The following is a 23,890-nucleotide window of genomic DNA, read 5'->3' as shown; positions in this document are numbered from 1 at the left end:
TTGTAACAAATGTGATGAGAATTCTGAAGAGTAATGTATTTTTTATGAAATGATGCTTTATTACTTTTAGAAAACGGTATAAACTTATCAACTATAAATTAAGATATAAGTATATTTCTGCCAAAGTAAGTCAAGAAAAATGCATTTCAGAATCAGTTTTTATTACAGGCAATGTATTGTAAACTCGAACATCCAGAATCTGAGTTACACTTTTTATTTTTAACATTTTGCTAAATAAAAATCTGATATACTGCGTCCAAGTGATGACACATTCCAAATTAATGTAACTTTCTTACAGCTTAAATAAACAAATTTAGATCACCAAGTGAAATCAAAGCCAAGTGTATTTGCACAACTCAAGAATGATGTGAACGGATTAGAATCTCTGGTAGTGTATACTTTACCATTTATAAGCAAACTTTGACAGTCTTCTGAGTGACATGGTATTAAACTTTGTTTCCAAGGGCCAAATACTAAAATATATAGAATATCCTACTCTATACTCACTATTAAATGTCATGGACTAGGAAATCTGAGACACAGAATAAGAAGCAGCTGATCACACACCCCAATCATTTAAGTTGGAAGAGTTCTCTTAGGTGACTCTGGGTCAGGCCGTCTTGAAGGGCCTTAGACAAGTTTTCCTTCCCATAAATCCTGCTTTCTCAGGCAGAATCATATACCATAACTGAAAGGAAATGGCTGCTGGTTATCTACTCATTGTCTTCTTTCATTCCCTGCAAAGACACCAAAAAAACTGATTTTGCTTAGACCCGCCCCCCGCCCCCACCCCACCCCATCAAAGGTACACAAGTAGATTGTTTGAATCCTTCAGATGAATCCTTTCATCTCCAAAGATCAGGAGATTATGAGAAGGAGAGAAAGTCAGAGAACCTGGTGATCAGACAGACGCCATTCTTCGTGTTAGCCTTTTCCTGATCCAGAAAGAATCCAGCTTCTAGTTGTAAATGATCCCATCCCCGCTTTTTAAAGTTAGCTGTTACTAGAGAGATGTTACAGAGGAGAAGGAGCACATATTAAATTTATGGTTCTCTTTTGTTTCTATTTCAACTAGCACATAATAGAACTCAAATCTTTCTCAAATACCTAGATTTTTCCTTTGTGAGCAAAAGACAAAGTACCGTTTAAGGGTTAGAGTCTATTCGATTCAACCTCATTTCCACTCTGCATTCTAGGGGTTTTTAGGCTTTCCTCAATATCAGAAGATAGGTGGGCTCCTCAGTCAACTATTGGTAAACACTTATTTAGCAGAGGTCATGCATTTGCAGGCTCTTTACTGCCTGGTAGATTATAAATGAATATTAAAATGTTGCTAATCTCTTAGTTCCAAGTCAACTGCTTCTTCTGTTTTCTACTGCACTCAGAATGAATGAATGAACGAATGAGTAAACAAATGAATGAGAGTTTGAATGCTTACCTAAAGGAAGACAACTGTTGTCTTTCTGGAGGACACTCAGTTGAGACTACAAAAGCTTAAGGTGATACTTAGAAATGCAAAAAAAAGAATCCACATACATTGTTTCAAAGTTTTATTTGCTTACAAAAGAAAATGGAAGTAGGTTCACGAAAACTTATCTGCATGTACAAAGTAATCCCTGTAGATAAGGAGAGGCAACCCCTGGAACACACTGCTGGATAAATTGTTCATTAAAATTATATCTCTTTGCATCAGAGTTGGTGGAAAGTCATTATTTCATGAGTTAAAACCACTGAAAAACTAAATCTATTTTTTAAATTACCAAATTCAGAACGATTATATCCAAATGCTGATTTTTGGATACCCATGAAACCAGTTACCAACTGATCTCAGAGTTGGACATATCAATTAAGCAAGAGGTAGTTTGTCCAATTATGTCCCTTTTTTTCTTATCAGCAAGGTTATTCCTATAGCAAGTAGGAGTAAGTGACATATTCTTTGAACCTCTTTGAATTCTTTTCTTGCTGCGGGCATATTATTTCCCTCAAACACAATCATATCTGTTCATTTCAGGACTTGAGAGAGAAGATTTCAGAGTTCAATTTATTTTTCCCAATTCCCCTTTGAGCTCTCTTCTCTGGAAAAACAAATTATCTGACATGCCATGAAAACACCAAAGGGAAATCATTTCTACCATGTCATAGATTAAGGGAACTTTTTAAAAATATATATATTTTTTGTTAATAATAACAATAATATTAACATTATCCAAGGAGGAGATTTAGGCTGCTGAAATGAGCCCCGCCCCCGCCCCCCAAAGGAGCATACAAACCACATAACAACATTTTCTCAAACAAGATGCCTTAAGAGTTCTTGCAGTTGGTCTTTCAATTTCTTCTGAGGCTATCAGACTCCAGGGCCCCACAGTTCCATGGCTTCCAGCTCGTCTTGGACAGGGGTGAACTCTGGCTGATCTGGATGGGGAGCTAAAGAGGAAAAGTGGGGGTGGGGACTTGCTGCACCCAGGAATCAGAAATTGATATTCTCCCCTCACCTGGGTCCTTAGAGACACAGATATATCCTGCTGGGTAAAAAGCAGTGGGTATCTTCATCCACCACGCCCCTTGTACCTCCCCCATAAGATTTCAGACAGTTAGTAAACAGACGAAGGGAAAGATACATTACAGAAATTGTTAGAAAATTAGAATCATAGCCAACTATTTAAATATTACATGTTTTATTTACAGAAGAAACCCTGAAAACTCAGCAAAATTATAAAAGAAATAGAAATTTAAAAAAACGATCTCATGTTAGAAGTCCATCACCAGAGGAGAGCAGGGAGGGGAGGTGATCAGGGGAGGAAGGGAGAGTAGGGTGGTCAAGCAGAAAGATGCCCATCCATCCTGTGTGGGGAGAGGAAGGAGGAGGAAGCACAGTTAAGTAACTTTATTACGGAGCTGTCACACAGGGGAGTCTGGGATAAATTCTTGGCACACGATCATATACCTCTATCCAGGCTGACATGGAGCAGTCAGTGTCTATTAAAATAGACATATATGATTTGGTTAAGTTCCAATGTTATCACTCCATCATGTTTGGAGCAGAGTGAGCAAGAGATTTGAAAGCGTGAAGGCAGGGATGAAGAAGAGGCAGGGAAGCAGGGTGGCCATTGTTAGGGGCAGGGGCTTGGTGGTGGTGGTGGTCGACAGGACAGTTCTGTTTCCATAGCCAAATGCCCGGGGCCAATGTAACCAGAGTAGAGGATTTCCACTTCAGTGCTGGTAATCATTGTAGGGGATCAGATCTTAATAAGGGATAGGAGTATTTGAGAGAACAGGGAGGGAAAAGATGAACAGAGAAAAACACATCAGCAAAACTTTGTTGACCAATTCCTCTGATAAATAAGGTTAAATTTCTACTGAAGCAGAAAATTTTAAATCCATTAACTAGTAAGTTCATGGCCCCACAGCAGTCCCTCAGCCTCTCTCTTGATGCTTCCAACAGCGACGATGTCAGGAAAGGGGCCATTGCACAGCACACCAGCATGCACACTGCAGATGTTTTAGGAAGGATATTCTTTTAGTCCAGTAGTTAGTGATAAGGCAAGGACAGGATGACTTTTGTTTCCTCTCACAACTATCCTTGGTCACCTAAAATATGGTGCTTAAATGCACCTAAAGGCAAGTGGTACGCAAGAGATCATTGAAAATAATCTAAGGACCCTCTTAATTACAGATGTTCTAAGTTTGACATTTCCCCAAACCAAGAGTAAAATTTTATGAGACATCTTGGCCACATCACAGCTGTCACATAAGAATGAAGACTCTGAAAGAATGTTCGGCCATGTCCTCTAAATGTGCTAAACATGAAGTCAGAGGTCAACTCTATGTAGGTCATCATTTGGAAGTGAGGAAGACTTAGATGTGCTGTTATTTTGAATTTGCTCTTAAGGTTTTTAAGGGAGTAGCCTCTATAGCAATTTGCACTTTACAGAAAATGTCTGGGATAATTTAAGGAAGTGAGGCATTCAAGTTCTGCTTCTCATTCATAACCAATTTAACTTTTTTCATAGCACTATCTTCCCATTTTGGTAGTAAGCATAGTGAAACATTGATCAAAGCCCAAAAGAGGGGCTTTTTGTGACACTTACCTCTCACACCATAGGCAGAACATGATGAGGGGTCACAATATCCAGGCTGGCCAGAAGGACCTTGTGGTCCAGGAACCCCCAGATGACCTGGGGGGCCTCTTGGTCCAGGAGAGCCAGGGGGCCCAGGGCTGCCGGGCCGACTCTCTCCTGAAGGTCCTAAGAAGTACCCACAGACAAAAACAGTTGGTCTTTTGCCACAACAGGGTGAGTTTTGAGACAACCAAGAAGTAAACTAACTCTTAGAAGAAGCAACTTTCAGGACAATTAGGACGACGTCTTTCTACTCATTGAGCTCTTTTTCTTAGACTGGATTCCCTAGGCAGAGGATCATAGTGTAATCACTTATCCTCCTGGAGGTCAATGCTCTTAATCAGCTCAGGAAACTAGGAAGCAAAATGTATTTTTTCTATTACCTCTTGGATATTAAAGGGAAAGAAACATTCCATTTTCAACCTTATTTTCTTTTTGGAGCTTTTGTTTCCCAATGCAGTTCCTTATGAACCCAATCTATGGGCGTGCACACACACAGATGCAAACATGAACACACTCAGAGCTCAACCTCATCATCTAGTTAGAATAGCCATGCAATTCAGTACCAGTTTATGGCCCCAGATAATTAAAGCTCAACCTCATCAACAGTTAGAATAGCTATGTAATTCAGTACTGGTTGATGGCCCTAGATAATTAAAGTAAATTTGTATGAGTGTGAAATTGTCCTGGAGGGGACCAATGACGAGTTTGAAATTCGACCCAATATACTAATCCAAAATTTCTTTAAGCTAGTTTACATTAATTGAGAATTCAGATTGAGTAAAAATAGGAGGATTAAAATTGTTGTGAATCGAAGAAATTTATCAGTATGAGAGTTTTTTGGCTTGTATGCTTGTTTGTTTTTAGGCCTGGGTTCCAACAGTGTTGAAAAGGCATTCTTCAACTATAATAGAATTTCTCAGTTGGAACTGAAATGAAAAGTAGGAAGAAGTATCACCTTCTATATGAATAGCGTGGTGGCTCTCATATATTCAGCTCCTCAATCAGCACTCACCAACCACCCATTCTGTATAATGCGTAATGTTATATCAGTTCCTCACATTGTCTCTAATAACAGAAATATTTACACTCAAAATGAATCTATCGCATTAGGAACCTCCCTCAGAGAAAGTATTTTCCAAAATCCTTACTAGACTGGAAAGAAAAATCTGTAAAGCACTTTACTCAATGTGGCTAAGACTGACATTATAAATATATATTATAATAAGATTGCAAATTATAATAATTCTAATATAAAGTCTGATCATCTGGAGACCATTCTAAAAGCACATAAAACACAAAACTCAAAACTTCTACAGAACTCATTCAGTAAGATTACCATGGCAGGAAATACTAGTGCTCACCAAATAGCCTTGTATTTCTCTAGATGTTGTGTCTGCCTTGCAGTTCAGCTGGGGCTAGGTGATTAGTTCCAGACAATAAAATGTGAATGGAAGTGACATCTCATTCTGATGAGGAAGTTGAGACTGATGTGCCTTCTTTTTTTTTTTTTTTTTGAGACAGGGTCTCCTCTCCCTCTGTCACCCAGACTGGAGTGCAGTGGTGCCATCATGGCTCACTGTAGCCTCAACCTCCAGAGCTCATGTGACCCTCTGCTTCAGCCTCTCAAGTAGCTGGGACTACAGGCACATGCTACCACGCCTGGTTAAATTTTTGTATTTTTTTGTAGAAATGGGGTTTCGTCACGTTGCCCAGGCTGGTCTCAAACTCTTGGCCTCAAGTGATCCTCTTGTCTCAGCTTCCCAAAATGCTGGGCTTACAGGAGGGAGGCACCACACCCAGCCCGATGTGCCTTCTTTATCTTTCTCTTGGAGGCTACATGATTCACTACAGAGGTCATGGGTTCTGAGATGGAAGAGAGCTACCTTACTCATATGAAACTTTGCGTGAGTGTGAAATAAAGCTTTATTGTATAAATCCACTAAGCATTTGGGATGTATTTGTTACTATAGCATAGTCTGTCCTACCCTAACTCACACAAACAATAAGATCCCAGAATATGCTCTAACTTTTTGGGCTTGTATATTGCGAGGATCATTATTAACAAAGAAGTCTCCCAATAAAACAAATACGAAATACAGCCATTTCAGTTACATACTAGGATGTAAGATGACCATTTTCCTCCACTGCAATGCCAAGTGAATATAAAAATGTACATCTGCAGTTTCTTGTTAGGAAGGAAGATTTACCTGCTGGTCCAGGGGGGCCTCTTGGACCTTGGGTTCCAACGCCTGGATTTCCTTTTTCTCCCTTGACACCAGTTAGACCTGTTTAAAATAATTTTTTAAAAAATGTTTAAAGTTCTTTTTGAAAAAAAATCTTGGTAGTTCCATTTTTCTGGAGTTCAAAAGTGCTTCTCTGATGAAGACAATGAAGTGGGTTGGTTTGGGGTTATGAGTACCACGGGACTTTTAAATTAAATTCTGACACTGGTAGCGTATGGAGAATCACATGTTGAAGTCTGGTTCTGTATTTGAGTGTGTGGTCTGTATCTGCTACTCTGCCAGTCTCTCTTTCTCCTTCCTACTGAAGTCACACAGCCTGCCAAGAACTGGTCCTTGTCTTTGCACGCACCAGGCCACTGGACTTATGCAGCTGGCACTCCACAAGTAACACAATAGAAATCACAAGTGAACACGTCTAACATTTTCCTTCTGGTCCACCCTGTAATGTATCTGCAAAAGGCATGAATTATAATTAGGCAGCAACATTCTGAAGAGCGTGAGTTTCCATTAAAACTTGGAAGCTTCGGGAAAGCCTGTGTTTGATTTGGCTGATTCAGCCCCATAAAAATCTAAATCTATTCATGTTTCTTTTCCATGGAGTGGACCTCTTATAATTTACAGTGCTATTAACAAAGTATACATTTTCACAGGCAAACACAAAGAAACATATACTCTGACACCTCATTATCTAAACAGGTCCTATCACAAGATCACTTCAAAGGTGAGAGCACCTATATTGAGGCCCAAGGTAAGGTTGCATTAGACTGGGGTCTGGGTTACCCTGGCTTACATCACAGAAGATCTTTGCTGTCTGTATTTCATGTACAACAATGCTTTGAAATAGCAGCATGCAGAACAGCATCTCTGTTTAATTATACCTACTGAGAAATTATGCTGAATTGGCAAAGCCCAGGAGGGAACATCAATAAACGAAAAATGGCCAATTTGACAGGTAGCAGGCATGGAAAGGCTTTGCAATTTTTTAAAATTACAAATAACTATTTGTTTACTTTAAATATAATGCATATTCACTGTCAACAAATTAGAAGATGCAACAAGCAAGATGCTAGCACTTGAAAATAATCACTTTTAACATCTTACTTGATAACTTCCAGAAAGAAAAGCGTTGATGTATGATTTGTTCTGGAAATCATTGGTAAAGACGACTCTGGTGAGGAACTAACAGGTTTTGGTTTTTGGATTTTACACTGCACATATAATGGTTGCTCCTAACTTGCAGCTTTGGTATTTTTTGTGCTCCCAGTAATGATCTCTTGTAGTCAAGACATAGCCTGGCATCTCTTTTAAAAAGCTCTTCTTCTTTACTAGGAGTCATCCAGGTTGGTCTACTCATTGCTAGAATTCCCAAACACCCAGTCCTATTGCATGTCACCTTGATGGTGCTATCTGAGCTTACAAAAGACCAGTACCTCCATGACAGCCCAGGGTACTAACCACCATGCCTGTGACTTTCTGTTTAGGGCCTGCTTCTTCTCTTAGGAGCCCATAAGGAAAACAACGATTTCTCAAAAGTAAAAATACCATCTCATCTGAGTTTTAAAAGCACACGGCTAACTCTGACTCATCAATATTTAATGTTCATTTGCTAATCAAGTTGTTCAGACAGAAAGCCACGCTGTAGAAGCCTCCTGGGTATTAGTTTAGTAGCTAATGAGAGTTTGTAGTTTTTAGCTGAGAGGTGCTACTTCACTTGTAAGTGCTTGTGCCCCAGTGTGCATCTGGGAATTTAGCCAAGAATCCTTCTTCTTCTGCTTGAACTGGAGTCACTTTGCCAACAGGGAACAAGTAATTTTGAAAGAACTAGAACATAATAAAATATACTGATGACTAACACGAGGCTGTTCCTGATTAAGAGCGTGGTGACTCAGTGGCCTCTCACGACCTCACGGTGCAGGATCATCTTTAACAGGATGGCTCGTAATGCTTAACTCTCCACAAGAAGACATAGATCAGGGAGAAGAGGACATCTGGGGAAGTATTCTTGGGACTAATCCCCTGATAATAGTTTCCTGACTTGTTTTTTGCTCACTCATAAAGAAAGTACGAGGTGGAGAAGATTGGGAATAGAAAATCTGGTTGTTTTAATTTTCTCATTATACAGAGAAAAATAAATGGAATCAGATATTATCTGTAACATATGTCGAGGTAAGAAGAGAGAAAGAGCCTCACAAAAACATTTTGAAAAAAAAATTCCAGCCCTTGAAATGCTTTAGAAAAGGAAAAGGTAAATGCCTAAAGACACAATTATATATTAACAAGGAATTTTAGATTGTATTCTTTTTTTCTTTTTCCTTCTTTCTTTCTTTTTTGTTTTTTGTTTTTTTTTTTTTTTTTGAGACAGAGTCTCACTCACTCTGTCACCCAGGCTGGAGTGCAGTGGTATAATCTCAGCTCACTGCAACCTCCGCCTCCTGGGTTCAGGCGATTCTCCTGCCTCAGCTTCCTGAGTGTCTAGGATTACAGGTGTGTGACACTATGCTTGGCTGATTTTTATATTTTTAGTAGAGACAAGGTTTCATCATTTTGGCCAGGCTGGTCTCGAACTCCCGACCTCAAGTGATCCGCCCACCTTAACCTTCCAAAGTGCTGGGATTACAGACGTGAGCCACCACGCCTGGCTGATTTTATTATTCTTCAAGGTATTATATTACAAACTACATTTAGGTGAATACATTAATATTTGTCCACATATCCACTTATGGTTCTCATACTGAAGGAACGTTCATGTCCATGACAACTGAACTTGGTTGTAGGCCATTTTTTGGAGTGAAGCAATCTTGTTAAAAATTAGTATTTAAGTACCTTAGATGAGGGTTGAGATCAAAGGCTAAGTGTAGAGACTTCAGGTCTCTAAAAATAGATCTGGATATATTTTTGATAAGCCTTGTAGGACCTAATTTAAAGGAGGGAAATCAAATGTCCTAAAACATCAGCCTGTGACTATCCATGAGATGCCTGAGGACAGTGGAGCCTGGGTATAAAGTCATTTTTCACAGAAAAAACCCAGTCATGGCCCATCATAGATCTCTTCTGCACAGACCCAACGTGGGGCCACTTGGTGCTGAGATGGGGTCACCAGTGTGACGTGCCAGTGTCCCTTCCACAAAAACACTGAGACTCAGGAGACTCATGGGACTCCCAAATGCTAATTTCCTTCTTTTGAAATGCCCTTTACCTTGCCTGCCTCCATAACGTCTCCTCATTCTTTAAGACCCAACTCAAAACTTCTCTATAACCATAGTAGGCAGAACCATGACAGACTCAAGAGGGCAAGGAATATTTATCTTATTCCAAGGCTATATCCCCAATGTGTAAATATCCCCAGTGTATAAATAGGATGTCTTCCACATAATATATAACTCACAAATATTTGTCGAGTGAAGTAACAGATGAAAGAATGAATGAGTGAAGGAATTCTTTGCTTTCTTAGTAACTGTGCTCCTTTTGGTACTGTATATGCCATTGCATGACCTATTCTCATGCCTACATGGCCCCAAAACTATAGGACTCTTGACTGCTGGAGCCGTGCCTCACTTATCTCTCCAGCGTCAGTCCATAGCCACTCTTAGGTGGCCCAACAAATACTGGAAGACTAAATGGATTGAATGCCTAGACCAATACTCAACTTCCCATTATTATTATTTTAAACTTTATTTTACTTTTAAATTCTCGACTACATGTGCAGAACGTGCAGGTTTGCTACACAAGTACATGTGTGCCATGGTGGTTTGCTGCACCTATCAACCCATCACCTAGGTTTTAAGCCCCGCACACATTGGTTACTTGTCCTGATGCTCTTCCTCCTCTTGCCCCTCCTCCCGACAGGTCCCAGTGTGTGTTGTTCCCCTCCCTGTGTCCCTGTGTTCTCACTGCTCCCACTTCTGAGTGAGAACATGCGGTGTTTAGTTTTCTGTTCCTGTGTTAGTTTGCTGAGGATGATGGCTTCCAGCTTCACCCATGTCCCTGCAAAGGGCATGATCTCATTCCTTTTTATGGTTGCATACTGTTCCATGGTGTATATGTACCATATTTGCTTTAGCCTATCACTGATGGCCATTTGGGTTGGTTCCACGTCTTTGCTATTGGGAATAGTTCAGCTGCCCATTATAGGCAAGCATATTTTTGAAAAATCAACAGACAAAATTCCTTAGGCTGAAGCTTCATTTTTGCACACCTCGGATATGTGAACACTGCTTTTTCTAACAAGTTGCTTGTGTGGTGGTGATATCAACTACTAGTGCCTCTTAGAGATGAATATAATTGGCTCCAGTTAAGTCTGAGGTACTGCAATTTTTTAAATGAGCACAGCTAATATAAATAAAGATCTAACTTCACAAAAATATGATTTAGCCAAGATTAAAAAACCCTTAGTTTTCTGTAGAGTAACAAAAATAATATTTAGAATCATCAGAAAGAAGTCCCCTCCCTCCATCTCCTCCTCCTCCTTCTCTCTCTTTTTCTAATAGACTATCTTTTAGAGCAGTTTTGGGTTCACAGTAAAACCGAGTAAAAGACACAGAGATTTCTCATATACACCCTGCTCCCACAAATGCATAACCTCACTCATTGTACAACATCCCCCATTAGAGTGGCACATTTGTCATATTCATTCATTCTTCAGAGTCTCATCAGAAACCATTTCAGGTTACCTGATTTTCCCTCACTGCTAACCTAATACTGACTCGCCAATATTTTCGTTTTCTGGCCCACAAAATCTGGGACTTGTTTGTTTTAGATCTTCCTTATATTCCAAGTGCCAGTCACACATGAAGCACTCAAGAAATATCTGTTAAAGCAATGGATGAATGAATGGAATACAAAATTTGATTGCAGACTTTGACAAATCAAAAATGTGCCTGAGAATGTATCAGCACTGCCTACAAATTATCTCACTAGGTTTCGGATGCCAGCTGCTTCACATGAACAAACTCATGTTATTTCCACAAGAGCCACAAGGGCAGGCACTACTATAACCCCGAAAGAGAGCTGGATCTTGAGAGGGTAAGTCACTTGTCCTTAGGTAGGAAATAACAGAGCCAAAATCTCAACCCAGGCAGATTGGCGCAGAAGCCTCTGTGCTCAACCACGGCACTCCCTGCCTCTCCATCCTAAGCTGGACCTGAAAGCTCTTTCTTGTCTTGCTTGCTATAGTATGGCTTCCAAAACCTCCTGCCAAATGTGTCTGTACACTCTCTCTGGCCTCAGCAGTCAGCCCCGTGTTTAGCACCACATTTCCTCAGCTGCTTTCCTCAATTTGTATACTTGCTGTCTGCCCTGAGCAAGATTTGGAGTTCACTTTAAGAGGATTTATCCTGCTCACACTGACATGTCCAGGGACCGGCCCTTGGTTGTCTGTTTCCTATTTTCTTTGGCCTTTTGGCCTCTGAGTCGGGAGATTTTATTCATCTTTATGGCCCCGCTGACCACACCACGCACTCCAGCCTGGAGTCTCTGTTGCTTCTGGAGCACAGTCACTCCTTCCTCATCCCCAGACATTCTAAGGAACTCCCAGGACTTATGCCCAGGAAGCTATGCAAGGCCTGGGGAATGCTTCCACTGTAATTGTACCAAAAAGTCACGGAGATTATAGATCAAGGCTTGCTGTGTTATTATACTGTCGGTTGCCTGGGATATGCTGGTGATGGATTGCAAGTACAGTCTGTTCTTCGTTCAATGTTTGTGTGAATGCCTACTAAGTGCAAGGTACTGGACCTAGCACCTAGTTACAAGAAGGCAGATTAATTGGACTCAATTCAATAAGTACTGTATGCATTTTGTTAAGCTCTTCTATTTCTACATGTTTGGTCTGTACGACTAGTACCGTTTCTGGGGCTGCATGTCTTATGCTAAGATGGACAGGGATGGAAAACACGTAGTTGTTTTATATGTAAATGAGCCTTGCAAATGATTGCTAAAGGTCCCTCTTCCCATTGTCTTTTTCATGTAGCAACTGGCCATCTACTGTGCCTTTATAATTCAGGGCTCAGCCAGGGAAATACAAACCACTCTAGATCTTTCAGACAGAGGAAATTTGGAATTTAACACAGAGACTTGATAACATGGATGACAGAAAAGCTTAGAAACCAAGCAAAGGTGTAACTTACAAATTGGCAACAACACGGAACCACTATTACCCGTAGGAGAGTACAGACATTGAGAAAAAAAAATGTGACTGGAGCCCAGAGCCCAGGGACTTCCAGTAGGATCTAGAAATAGAGGGGGAGATTGTCCAGTAGAAGCAGGGGCGCAGAGGGGTGGCGGCTACAGCTGGAGTTGCAGAGGAGGCAGGGGTGGGGTTTGCCCTTCTTCGTACCCTCCAATCTTCCTCAATGCTTCCCATTGGGCTGACCTTGCCAAAGAGCAGAGGGCAAAGGGGCCTGGACACACAGCACCATGAAGCTAAAGCCAGGAGAAGGCAAACAACACAAACTGCCTAGCCCAGTCCCAACATCAACCACTGGGAATCCAGAGTCAAAAGCACCCATCCTGCATGTAGCAGGTTGTCATGGAGTAGGAAACACGGACAGGTAACAAGTAGTTATAATGCAATGTGAAAACAGCTACAGCAGAATATGAGAGCATGGAACTGAGGGTCCTGTGGGGACTCCAGAAGGCTTTCCAATATGGCTGAGCCTGAAATGACATCTTGAAGAACAGGCATTATCTGCTAAAGAAGTGACAGATGGGCACGGTGGCAGACGAACCTGCATGTGCAAAGGCTTGCAGGTTGGAGACAACAGAACATGCCTGGGGGACCAGAAATGGTTTGGTATGGCTTTGGCAGTTTCAGGTTGTTTCACAGGCAATAGAACATAAGGATAGTCTAGTCCAGAGCACAACAAGCTTTGTGTGCCAGACTATGGAGAGACACTAACTTGTAAGGGCCACCTTCAGTACCTCCTACTTAATTTTATGTTCGGACTTTGTATTCTTTTTCTTCAAGAGGAACCCCAAGTCGTGAGCTTCAGGTTCCACAAAACCTGGATCTGCTCCTTCCGGGTGCTACAAGGCAATACGTTGGTTAAGGCAGCCTGGAGTCCTGTAGAGCCCAGCTCTACCAGTAAACCCTGTGCCAGTTCCACAGAAAATCCAGAGGAAAACACGTTGAATCATTAACTGGGGGCACTCAATGGTCAAAGGAATCCACTAACCAAAGCAAGATCAAGGCAAAGGGGTTAGCACTTCAGGTCTTTCTATTAGTCTCTATCAGACAGGACAGTATAGGTAGAGGGTTCTTGGGTATTTTGCCCACAGACTCACCTAAATTTGGGCAGCGAGAGGGAGGAAGTGCAGTAGGAAGGAAAGAGGAGAAGTAGGAAGAGTGGAAGTTAAAAAGAGAAGGGTGGAGAGAGAGAGAAGATGAGGTGCAAAGTTCATCAGTGCACACTAGGCTAGTGTAGCCTGCAGGTTGACCATTTGCAATACAGGTGAGTGGCAGGAGAAAATGGGCATTAAATCAGGCATCAGGAATCCGGGCTTTTTGTTCACCCAGTGTTGCCACTGACACTATGACCTCACTGGTACATAAGAATGTCAGACCAAATGCCAATCTATTACTTTCTGCTACAAAATTTTGATTATTCCTTCTTAAGAGGAATAAAAATCAAATAAAATTTGATAATTCCTTCTATTATATTATTTCCACTCTTGACTATTAAGAAAATTATAAATTATTCAAAATTAGTGGCAAAAGGAGCCAATTTCTATAGCTTAAAAATGAATATTTCAGGTTCAGCTTGAATAGTCAACCAGTTGATGATATTTAAATTGGAGCTTGGTCTTCATTCCTTGCAGAACTGGAAAATGACACGATGCTCTCCACTCTTAGAAAAGAGAGCTGTGTCCAGGCATTGGGATGAGGTCAGGGTCTACAGAATGTAAAACAAAATGTGTTATGACCAACAGCCCTTCACGATCAGCATGAAAGACCCATTACTGTGTTCTCACTCGTAAGTGGGAGTTGAACAACGAGAACACATGGAAACGGGGAGGGGAACATCACACACCGGGGGCTGTCAGGGGGTTGGGGAAAAGGGGACAGAGAGCATTAGGACAAATATCTAATGCATGGGGAGATTAAAATCTAGATGACGGGTCGATAGGTGCAGCAAACGATCATGGCACATGTATAGCTATGTAACAAACCTGCACGTTCAGCACGTGTATCCCAGAAGTTAAAGTTAAAAAAAAAAAAAAAAGGATAAACACATCCAAAATCAAGGATACTCATCATGTTTTTCCAAACTAGCAAAGAAGTTCAGGAAAGTCAAACTACTTCGCCATATTTACGTAGTAATTGAATGCCAAAGTCAAATCTAGAACAATGAAAATGGAAAGGATTAATGAATATATCTTTTCTCTGCATATTTTCACCCTCCTCTAAAAATGCATTTTGATAATTAACTTATTACAGTCATGGCTTTGAAAGCCATGTCAAAAAATTCACCAAAAACGGTTTATCACAGCTAATACAAACAACTTTAGTTTTATCATATAAACTACATTATATTTCCATTTTACTTATGTTCAAGGCTTGAAAATTTAGAAAATGACAAAATACATTCCTACATTTTTAAAAAAGGAGTTTCTTTATCTCTCTCTCTTTTATTATCTAGTGTAACCAAATCTCCTTCTCAGAAAACTTGTCATGATTTTCTGGCTAAATTACACGACAACAACTTGAAAGGAAATGCTTACATTGTTCACGTGGCAGTAATCTGTCACCATGATGTCTCAGGATTGATGCACAATATCCACATGGGACTTTGTTTTTATCAGGGCTCAAGGGTGAATGAGGAATGGCAGTCAAAAAGCTAGCCAAGAGGTTATCAACACTATAAACTAGTTATGACTTATGAAATAACTATTGTATTTCATGTATTATGAGGAATAAAAGAAAAATGTACATTAAAATTTGTTTTCGGGGATAAGGTAGCCTCATTGTAAGAAAGGATGAACAGAAAGAAATTATTAAAGGCCAAATCAAGAAAGTATACTCTATCCCTATTGAATGACACGTGTCACACACTAATTGCAGTAGGATTAATCAGTCATTGATTTACCAAATATTTGTTCAAACTGACTAATAGACTTTCCAATTAAAGTTTTAAAATGTTTTTATCTACAGAAACAATGATACTAGCTTCCATGACAAAGACAGACAAAACACTAGTTATAGCTTTTTATTACTGTAACAGTCATATTCTACTAATTATAAAGCGTGGAAACATAATTTAATGCTAATTTTAATTTGTCAACGGCTTTTTTTTTCTCTCATTCTTTGTGTTTGTTTTGAAAATGGATTTTGTTCTAATTACAATTAATTTCAGAAACAGGAACACAAAAGGTATTAGTAGCTTTCAAAAACATTTTTCCCAATAATTGCTACTGTTTTTAAAGGTGCTTACACCTGCATCTTGCGTTTCCCTCTGAAAACCTACATCTGTCATTTGGATGATTTAAAAATACAGGAGAGAAAAACAAACATAAATGGTGAAAACAGGCAGGGTAAGCCAACTCTTCACAAGAGCCCTTCATTATTCAGCATTGTAGACGTCATACTGCTTGGAAATCATTTCAGTGGATGAGAGCATCACCCTCTTTGCAATGCTCAGCCAGAAGGCCTTGTTTTAATTTAGAAGAGTGTAATGGTTTAAACAGGCACTCACAAAATCTTTAAAATGCCTCCCTCCAAAGTGTGCAGCCCAATTCCTCTCTACTTGAGTGTGGGCCAGGCTTAGTGACTTCCTTCTAACAAATAGAATATGGTGAAAGTAAAAGCTTGGGCTTCTGAGACTAGATGCCAAAATTATAATGGGAACTCCTCTTTGCTCTCTCTCTTGGATCAGTGGCTCTGAGGAAAGCAGCCTCTATGCGTTGAAAATGTATTCTCAACCATGCCCCCACGAAGAGCTCCGCAGCAAGGAAATGAATCCTCCTGCCAATCATCAGCCAGGGCTGGAGACGCCCGCCAACAGCCCTGTGAGGGCACCATCTTGGAAACAGATGCAACAGCTCTAGTCAAGCCTTCAGACGACTGGCTTCCTAAATGACATATTGACTGCAACTTTATGCAAGACTCGTAGCCAACAGCACCGATATAAAACTCACATCCCTGACCCACAAAAATGGACATTATATATATTTGTTGCTATTAAGCCACTAAGTTTTAAAGTAATTTGTCACACAGCAATAGATCACTAATACATAGAGTTTCTTTCTGCAGCCATGATCAATGTAAAGAGTCACTTTGTAATAAAAAAAAATCAATAAAAGATGATGCAAACAAGAAAGTAAAGAGCATTCCTTGTCAATGCCTTAAGATGACTATACCTTTAGGAAAACACAATCCACTAAACCTTCAGAGAAACGTCTTGTTCTGAAGGGCATTCAAATTGGACTTTACCAGATGAGTACTGGGTGGAAAAAAGAAGGAGAAAACTATCTTTATTCGTTTTTCAGGAAATGAGAGGCAGGGGATGCAGAATCAAAGAAGGAAGAAGGTAACATGTATTTCAGCAGATTTGTTTTTTTGTTTTTTTTTTTTGGAGACAGAGTCTTGCTCTGGCTGGAGTGCAGTGGCATGATCTCAGCTCACTGCAACCTCCATCTCCCAGATTCAAGCAATTCTCCTGCCTCAACCTCCCAAGTAGCTGGGATCACAGGCGCAAGCCACCACACCCAGCTAATTTTTGTATTTTTTTTAAGTAGAGACAGGGTTTCACCATGTTGACCAGGCTGGCTTTGAACTCCTAACCTTAAGCAATCTGCCTGCCTTGGCATTCTGAAGTGCTGGGATTACAGGTGTGAGCCACTGCTACTGGCCTGTTTCAGCAATTTTTTTTTTTTTTTTTTTTTTTTGAGAAGGAGTCTCGCTCTGTCGCCCAGGCTGGAGTGCAGTGGTGCAATCTCTGTTCACTGCAACCTCCACTTCCCGGGTTCAAGCAATTCTCTATTTCAGCCTCCCTACTAGCTGGGATTACAAGCGCCCACCACCATGCCCAGCTAATTTTCATATTTTTAGTAGAGACAGGGTTTCACCATCTTGGCCAGGTTGGTCTTAAACTCCTGACCTTGTGATCCACCTGCCTCGGCCTCCCAAAGTGCTGGGATTACAGGCGTGAGCCACCGTGCCCAGCCTATTTCAGCAAATTTTTAACAGCAATAAAAAGAAAGAACACATCTCATGCAACTGAATATCCACTGTAATACAAAATCATAGGGAAGACCTGAAAATATTTCAGTGCCATTTAGCAAATAATAACGAAAGCTCTACCAGCACTCGATCTTTAATCAAGATGATCTGTCCCACAGAGATAATTTTTCCAGGAATCAGCTAGGATACATGGGACATTAAGAAATTTCACAAAAATGATATTTACCATTGCAGCATTTCTGGCTCAGAAGCGCTACGGTTTTACTCAGAAACGCGATGGTCTTTTTAACCACAGGAATATCCCACTTCTCTCTCCCAGTTTAAAATCAATCTGGAACTCAGTTTTCTCTACAGATGTCTGAGTCCTCATGACTCACAGCTTACCCCGAGCATTAGGGGGACAGGTTTAGCTTTCATGTGGGTGCACCATTTCCCTGCCATGCTGCCGTGTCTGAGTCTCTGAGAGGGAATGCTACCTACTCACAGTGCTCAAAGGAAGGCTGATTCCTTGTTTACTTTTGTTTTCCTGGGGGAGTTCTGTTTGCTATTGAGCACATGGGGAAAGGAGGACAAGATAATTTACATTTATTTGCATAATGCAATCATGCGTTTATTATCTTAGTAGGTCACCACTGTGAACACAACAGAGACAAATGCAGAGTGACTTAAGTCTTTATAATGGCATCCTGAAGCAGAAATTGCAGAAAGTTTACCTTGTTCTTAGGATAAGTTCAAATTCCTTACCCAGACTCACAAAATGTTGGTTGCATCCTGTGGCCTCTGTCTACTCCTCCCTCCTCCTGAATTTTTACTATCCTTTTAACTCACCAAGCTCCAACCATACTATTCTTTTTTCTGTTATCCAAAGCAATGGAGCTTAGTAGGGGCAGTGCCATCCCTAGGAGACATTCTCGATACTTGTAGGGGAACTTCTTGTTGATGAAATGATTAGAGGTTGTTTTTACATTAAAATACATATTGGAATAAATTATTTGACTATAAATTACTTTCCTTTTAGTTCTCCTTTGTATTACACTACAGAACATTGTAATTTCTCTATTTAGTGTTGTTTGTTTAATGATATGTGAAGATAGGTTATATTTAATATCTATGAATTTTATTTTGGAACAGTAAAAGAGACCTGAGAAATTATTTGTTGTGAAAGGGAGAGTCACTGCCTTAAAGGTTTCAAGCCCTTTCTCACCTCAGGACCTTTGCACACACTATTGCCTCCTCTGCTAGAATGCTCTTCCCCAACTCTCTTATTGCTACGGCAAGTTCCTACTAAAGTTCTAGGTCTCAGCAAAACATCACTGATCAAGTCGGTCTCTTTTTGTATGCCATATGTTATCCTGTACTTTTTCATAGCACTAATTACAACTGAAATTAAATGATTCATATATAATTTGCTTAATATCCATCTCCCACTAACAGTAAGGTACAAGTCAGGAAATGTATACCCTGTTTACCACCATGTCATCAATGCCCAGCACAAGCTGGAAATGTAGTAGATGCTCAGTAAGTACCACTGAATGAATGAACGGAGATTCAGAGATTAAGTTTTAAGCTTAAGTGGTCAAGATCACATAGTTATTTAAGTGGCGAAGCTAGCAAGCACAGGCATTCTGGAATCATACATATCTAGACCCCTATTGTTCCGCCGTGTGACCCTGGACAATTAACAACCTAGCAGAGCCTCAGTTTCCTCACCTAACATGGAACTAATCCTGATCTCATAAGATTTTTATGAGCATCACATAACATGCTTAGCGACTGACACATAGTAGTTGCTTAATAAATGTCTACACCCGTTCTTCTCAAAGACCACAGTGACTGACATCTTCCTCTACATTCTGAAACCATTTATATTCTATATAACTCATTTAGCATTTACCATCTCCCAGTTTGTGCCCTCAGCAATGTTTCATATTCCTTCCTTATCCAAACCAGGTCTTTCACTTTACCCAAATGAGGTAGTGTGTACAGCACTGAGCGCAACACTTGGCAGATGCAATTGGAGTTCAATAAGTAGAAGCTATAAATAGTAGTATTATCTATCTGCCAAACTGAAAAACCTTACGTAAACTCTGCATTTAATATTTGCTGACTTATTGTATAAGATAAACCAGATATAAATTCCAGCCATCCAGCTATACAATCTAAAATGAAAATCTTTAGATGGCTAGGTTAGATAGATGATTAGATGGTTTCTCTGATTCAAAAATTTTGGAGGGATTATGGAAAGTAAAGGAGTTGCATAAAGACTGAAATCAGGCTGGGCACGCTGGATCACACCTGTAATCCCGGCACTTTGGGAGGCCAAGGCGGGGCAGGGGGTGGGGGCAGTTGAGGTTAGGAGTTCAAGACTAGCCTGGCCTACATGGTGAAACCCTGTCTCTACTAAAAATACAAAAATCAACCGGGCGTGGTGGTGCCTGCCCGTAGTCCCAGCTACCTGGGAAGCTGAGGCAGGAGAATTGCTTGAACCCGGGGGGCGGAGGTTGCAGTGAGCCAAGATCCGAGATCACACCTCTGCAATCCAGTCTAGGGGACAGAGCAAGACCCTGTCTCCAAGAAAGAAAAAAAAAAAAGACTGAAATCAGGGTAATTTTCTAGTTCTTTTCAAGTAAATAAAGAAACTTAATTTTGTGAACTATGAACCAACAAACTTATTGTTGACTTGTTTAATATATGGCTCAAGATACCAGTGTAGAGAATGAACATTTAAATAAATTGAGTAAACAAAAACAGATGAATCATCTGGGAATGATATGCACAGAGCAGAAATAGAAAACGATCTGTAATTGAGGAAATCTGGTTTGGAATCACCCAAAACTGTGACTGGAGAGTAAGTTGAGGTCAGAACAGCGATTGACACATAGTAGTCAACCACTGGACTGTCCAGTCAAGCACTGGATTGCCATGGTTCAGTGATCAAAAGAGGAACCTCAGAGCTGGTCCTCTCTTCTGAATTTTGGGATAACGAGGAGCCAGGTTATACAGAACCATTTACATGACGACAGTACAGGGTTTAATGGGGAGAGGTAACCAACGAGCATCCCATGGAAAAATAGCTTTTCTTTGACATAAATTAATAGAGAAGAACAAGTGACAAGGAAAAGCAGGTGAGAAATTGGGCTGCTTAATATAAAGCATGATGTTATGCAAATGAGGCCTTTTCAATGCTAGGTGCCAATAATTAGACAAATCTAAGTGGGATTTCGAGCTTCAGATAGAAAACCTGAACAACGTTAGCCAGAGGATCCCTTTGAATCCTTAAATTCTAAGAATTCTCTATTACAATCTGTGTAAGAGGATAGCTAAAAACTCTTCCACACAAACTTACAAAAAGGAGTTTAAGTTAAAGGAGACAAAGGGTTAATGAAGAGAGATATAGACAATCAGATGGAGCAAAAGTGCAATCTTCTTTTAGATAATAAGAAAAGTCATGAAGAGCCATGTACATCACATTGCGAATATGAAAGGAAAATCCATAATTTTTCTTCTGCTCTCTAAAAATGCATATTCTTTGCCATTTCTCTGATAAAGATGGGGTTAATCAAAGACATTGTACGGGGATAGCGTTTTTCAAACTAAGGGAATGAAACCCAAGGTCTCTCCTCATTCTTTTAATAAAAGAAGAAAACAGGGAATAACAGGAAGGGTAAAAATAATTTCTTTTGTCCCAGTTATATATATTTGCATGCATGCATATGCATAAGCAATATTGCATCATGATGCCAAAAGTATTTTTTACTGTGTATCACATTTTTTTTTTTTGAGACGGAGTCTCGCTCTGTCGCCCAGGCTGGGGTGCAGTGGTGCGATCTCAGCTCACTGCAAGCTCCGCCTTCTGGGTTCACGCCATTCTCCTGCCTCAGCCTCCTGAGTAGCTGGGACTACAGGCACCCGCCACCGTGCCCGGCTAATTTTTTGTATTTTTTAGTACAGACGGGGATTCACCCTGTTAGCCGGGACGGTCTCGATCTCCTGACCTTGTGATTCGCCCACGTTGGCCTCCCAAAGTGCTGGGATTACAGGCGTGAGCCACCGAATCCGGCCTCTGTGTATCACATTTTTTAAAAGTTTGAAAAACTAGAATAGAAAAGTTAGAGCAGGCACTTCTGATGAAAAATTATCCAAACTGAATGGAGCTGTGAATTAAAAAAAAACTTTTTTTTTTATTTCCATAGGTTATTGGGGAACAGGTGGTGTTTGGTTACATAAGTTCTTTAGTGGTGATTTGTGAGACTATGGTGCATCCATCACCCGAGCAGTATACACTATACCCTATTTGTAGTCTTTTATCCCTCATCCCCTGCCCATCCTTTCCCTCTAAGTCTCCAAAGCCCATTGTATCATTCTTATGCCTTTGCATCCTCATAGCTTAGCTCCCACTGATGAGTAAGAACATATGATGTTTGGTTTTCCATTCCTGAGTCACTTCACTGAGAATACTAGTCTCATCCAGGTTACTGCAAATGTCATTAATTCATTCCTTTTTATGGCTGAGTAGTATTCCATCACATATATATATACACCACAGTTTCTTTATCCACTTGTTGATTAATGGGCATTTGGGCTGGTTCCACATTTTTGCACTTGTGAATTGTGCCGCTATAAACATGCATATGCAAATATCTTTTTGGTATAATGATTTCTTTTCCCCTGGGTAGAGACCCAGTAGTGAATTTTTTAAGGAAGACTCCTATGAGGCTCATAGGAAGCCTAAGCAGAAAGTGAGCCTCATTTCAATGTTCATGCCAGAATGCTCAACAGCCATATTTCTCATAATCTTGCTTGTGTAGTTTATTATGTGCTACATACACTGCCTGGTAATAGTACTTATTTTTACTCGTTACAATATTGTGTCCTTATAACATTATTTTATCAAGAATGATGATAATCATATTTTATACGGCAGAAAAAAAAAAACACAGTCTCTGGCTCTTATTTCAAGTCTTGATGTTGGCTGACTTTGAGCCTTTTTGGCCTTACCTCAATATCTTCATATGCTTCCTTTTATAGAAAATGAGAAAGAGAAAAGATAGCTGAAGACTTCAGTTTTTAAATTTTATTGTTTTGACTTAGTGGAAAGACAGACCTTTCCTCTCTTAATCTTTCCTGGATATTTGGATCTCAAGGCTAAGAACCAAACATCACTGCCTACTTTGCAGCAGCGAACCCCAGCTGCAGCTGAAATAACTTTGCCGGGAACGAAGAGCCCCTTGGATGCTGGCCTATAAGCCCTGACCTATAATAGTCATCGCAAAATCACACCCTTCAAGTGGTGATCAACTAAAATCACGTTTCCCCCATGCTCAAAGGACATGTCTCACTTTCTGTCTTACTGTCATCTTTTATGTATTTGTGAAATACAGGATTCTGCTTGTCTACTGTACTCTTTAGAATATACATCAATATGTATGTAAGAAAATTACATCATGGAAATTCATATTTCCAAAGGTCGTCTGGGCTGCCCTTTGAGAACGCTTGGGTGATTTTTTTGTGGTCTAATCATTCAAGTGCACTTGCAGAGCAGGAGAGACTCGGTCTGGCAAGAACGGGACTAAGACTTCCAAAAAGAACAAAGACAACTTATGACTTGCTGGGAGTGACTCAGGTGCTGGCTCTGTGCTCACTGAGTCACAGTTTCTCCATTATTGACAGCATCAGAGGATGCCCTGCTGACAGAGGGGGCCACATTCCAGGCTGCCAGGTCTTTGGTGAGTTGTGAGGGAATGATGCCATTTTCTACATCTGCTGATTTTGTGCTCAGACACAGGGGAAAACTTTCAGAAAGAAAAATCAGAACTGGGTCACAATTAAAGCAACAACTATCTAGTAAGTACCTATTAAGTGCAAAGCATTGTGCAAAGCAATTCAGAACCAACACCTGCTCTCAACAACCTGGCTGTTCGCTAATGCCTGATGAGTGCTAAAACAGAAAGAAAAGACAGTAGGGCATCAGGTGTTCATGGGGGCGGAGATATTTGGGTTCTGGGGTGATAAATAACAATTTCATGTATAAGACAGCTGAGTCTTGAACTAAGAGTAAGATGTATGGAAGACAAAGGAAGGAAAGGACATTTCCAAAGAGGGAAAACAATGTGTACAAAAGTGCAGAGGCAGAAATACACAAGGCCTGTTGGCATGAGTCAAAATAAATATGAAATACTGTTTTTGTAATCTGTATTTTAAATCAAATTTTATAAAAGGAATATATCCTACCCATCCCACAAAACTAATAACGCTCACACAGCAGACAGGTAAAAGTTAGTTTTTCCCCAGGTCTATGTTCTACAAAATGTATCTTAGAAAATACTCTGATTGGTTGTCTCTCTTTCCCA

The 23,890-nt window shown here is 40.2% G+C and overlaps 1 protein-coding gene across 4 annotated transcripts in view; it reads right to left on the bottom strand.

The window, feature by feature from the left end:
- Nucleotides 1-1,537: 1,537 nt before the first annotated feature.
- The window catches only part of COL14A1 (collagen type XIV alpha 1 chain), a 245,313-nt gene continuing 222,960 nt past the window's right edge, over nt 1,538-23,890 (bottom strand). For 2 of the 4 annotated variants that reach the window (XM_015145926.3, XM_077943973.1), the window contains exons 46-48: nt 6,329-6,406; nt 4,089-4,244; nt 1,538-3,242 (exon numbers count right to left, since the gene is read on the bottom strand). In XM_015145926.3, coding sequence (XP_015001412.3) covers nt 3,211-3,242; nt 4,089-4,244; nt 6,329-6,406 — 266 coding nt within the window. In that variant the 3' untranslated portion in view covers nt 1,538-3,210. The remainder of the gene's footprint in view (nt 3,243-4,088; nt 4,245-6,328; nt 6,407-23,890) is intronic. The other 2 variants (XM_015145924.3, XM_015145925.3) reach the window with 1 other exon arrangement.

This window comes from Macaca mulatta, chromosome 8 (assembly GCF_049350105.2).
Source record: "Macaca mulatta isolate MMU2019108-1 chromosome 8, T2T-MMU8v2.0, whole genome shotgun sequence".
Taxonomy (NCBI): domain Eukaryota; kingdom Metazoa; phylum Chordata; class Mammalia; order Primates; family Cercopithecidae; genus Macaca; species Macaca mulatta.
This window is presented reverse-complemented; position numbering and strand designations above follow the sequence as displayed.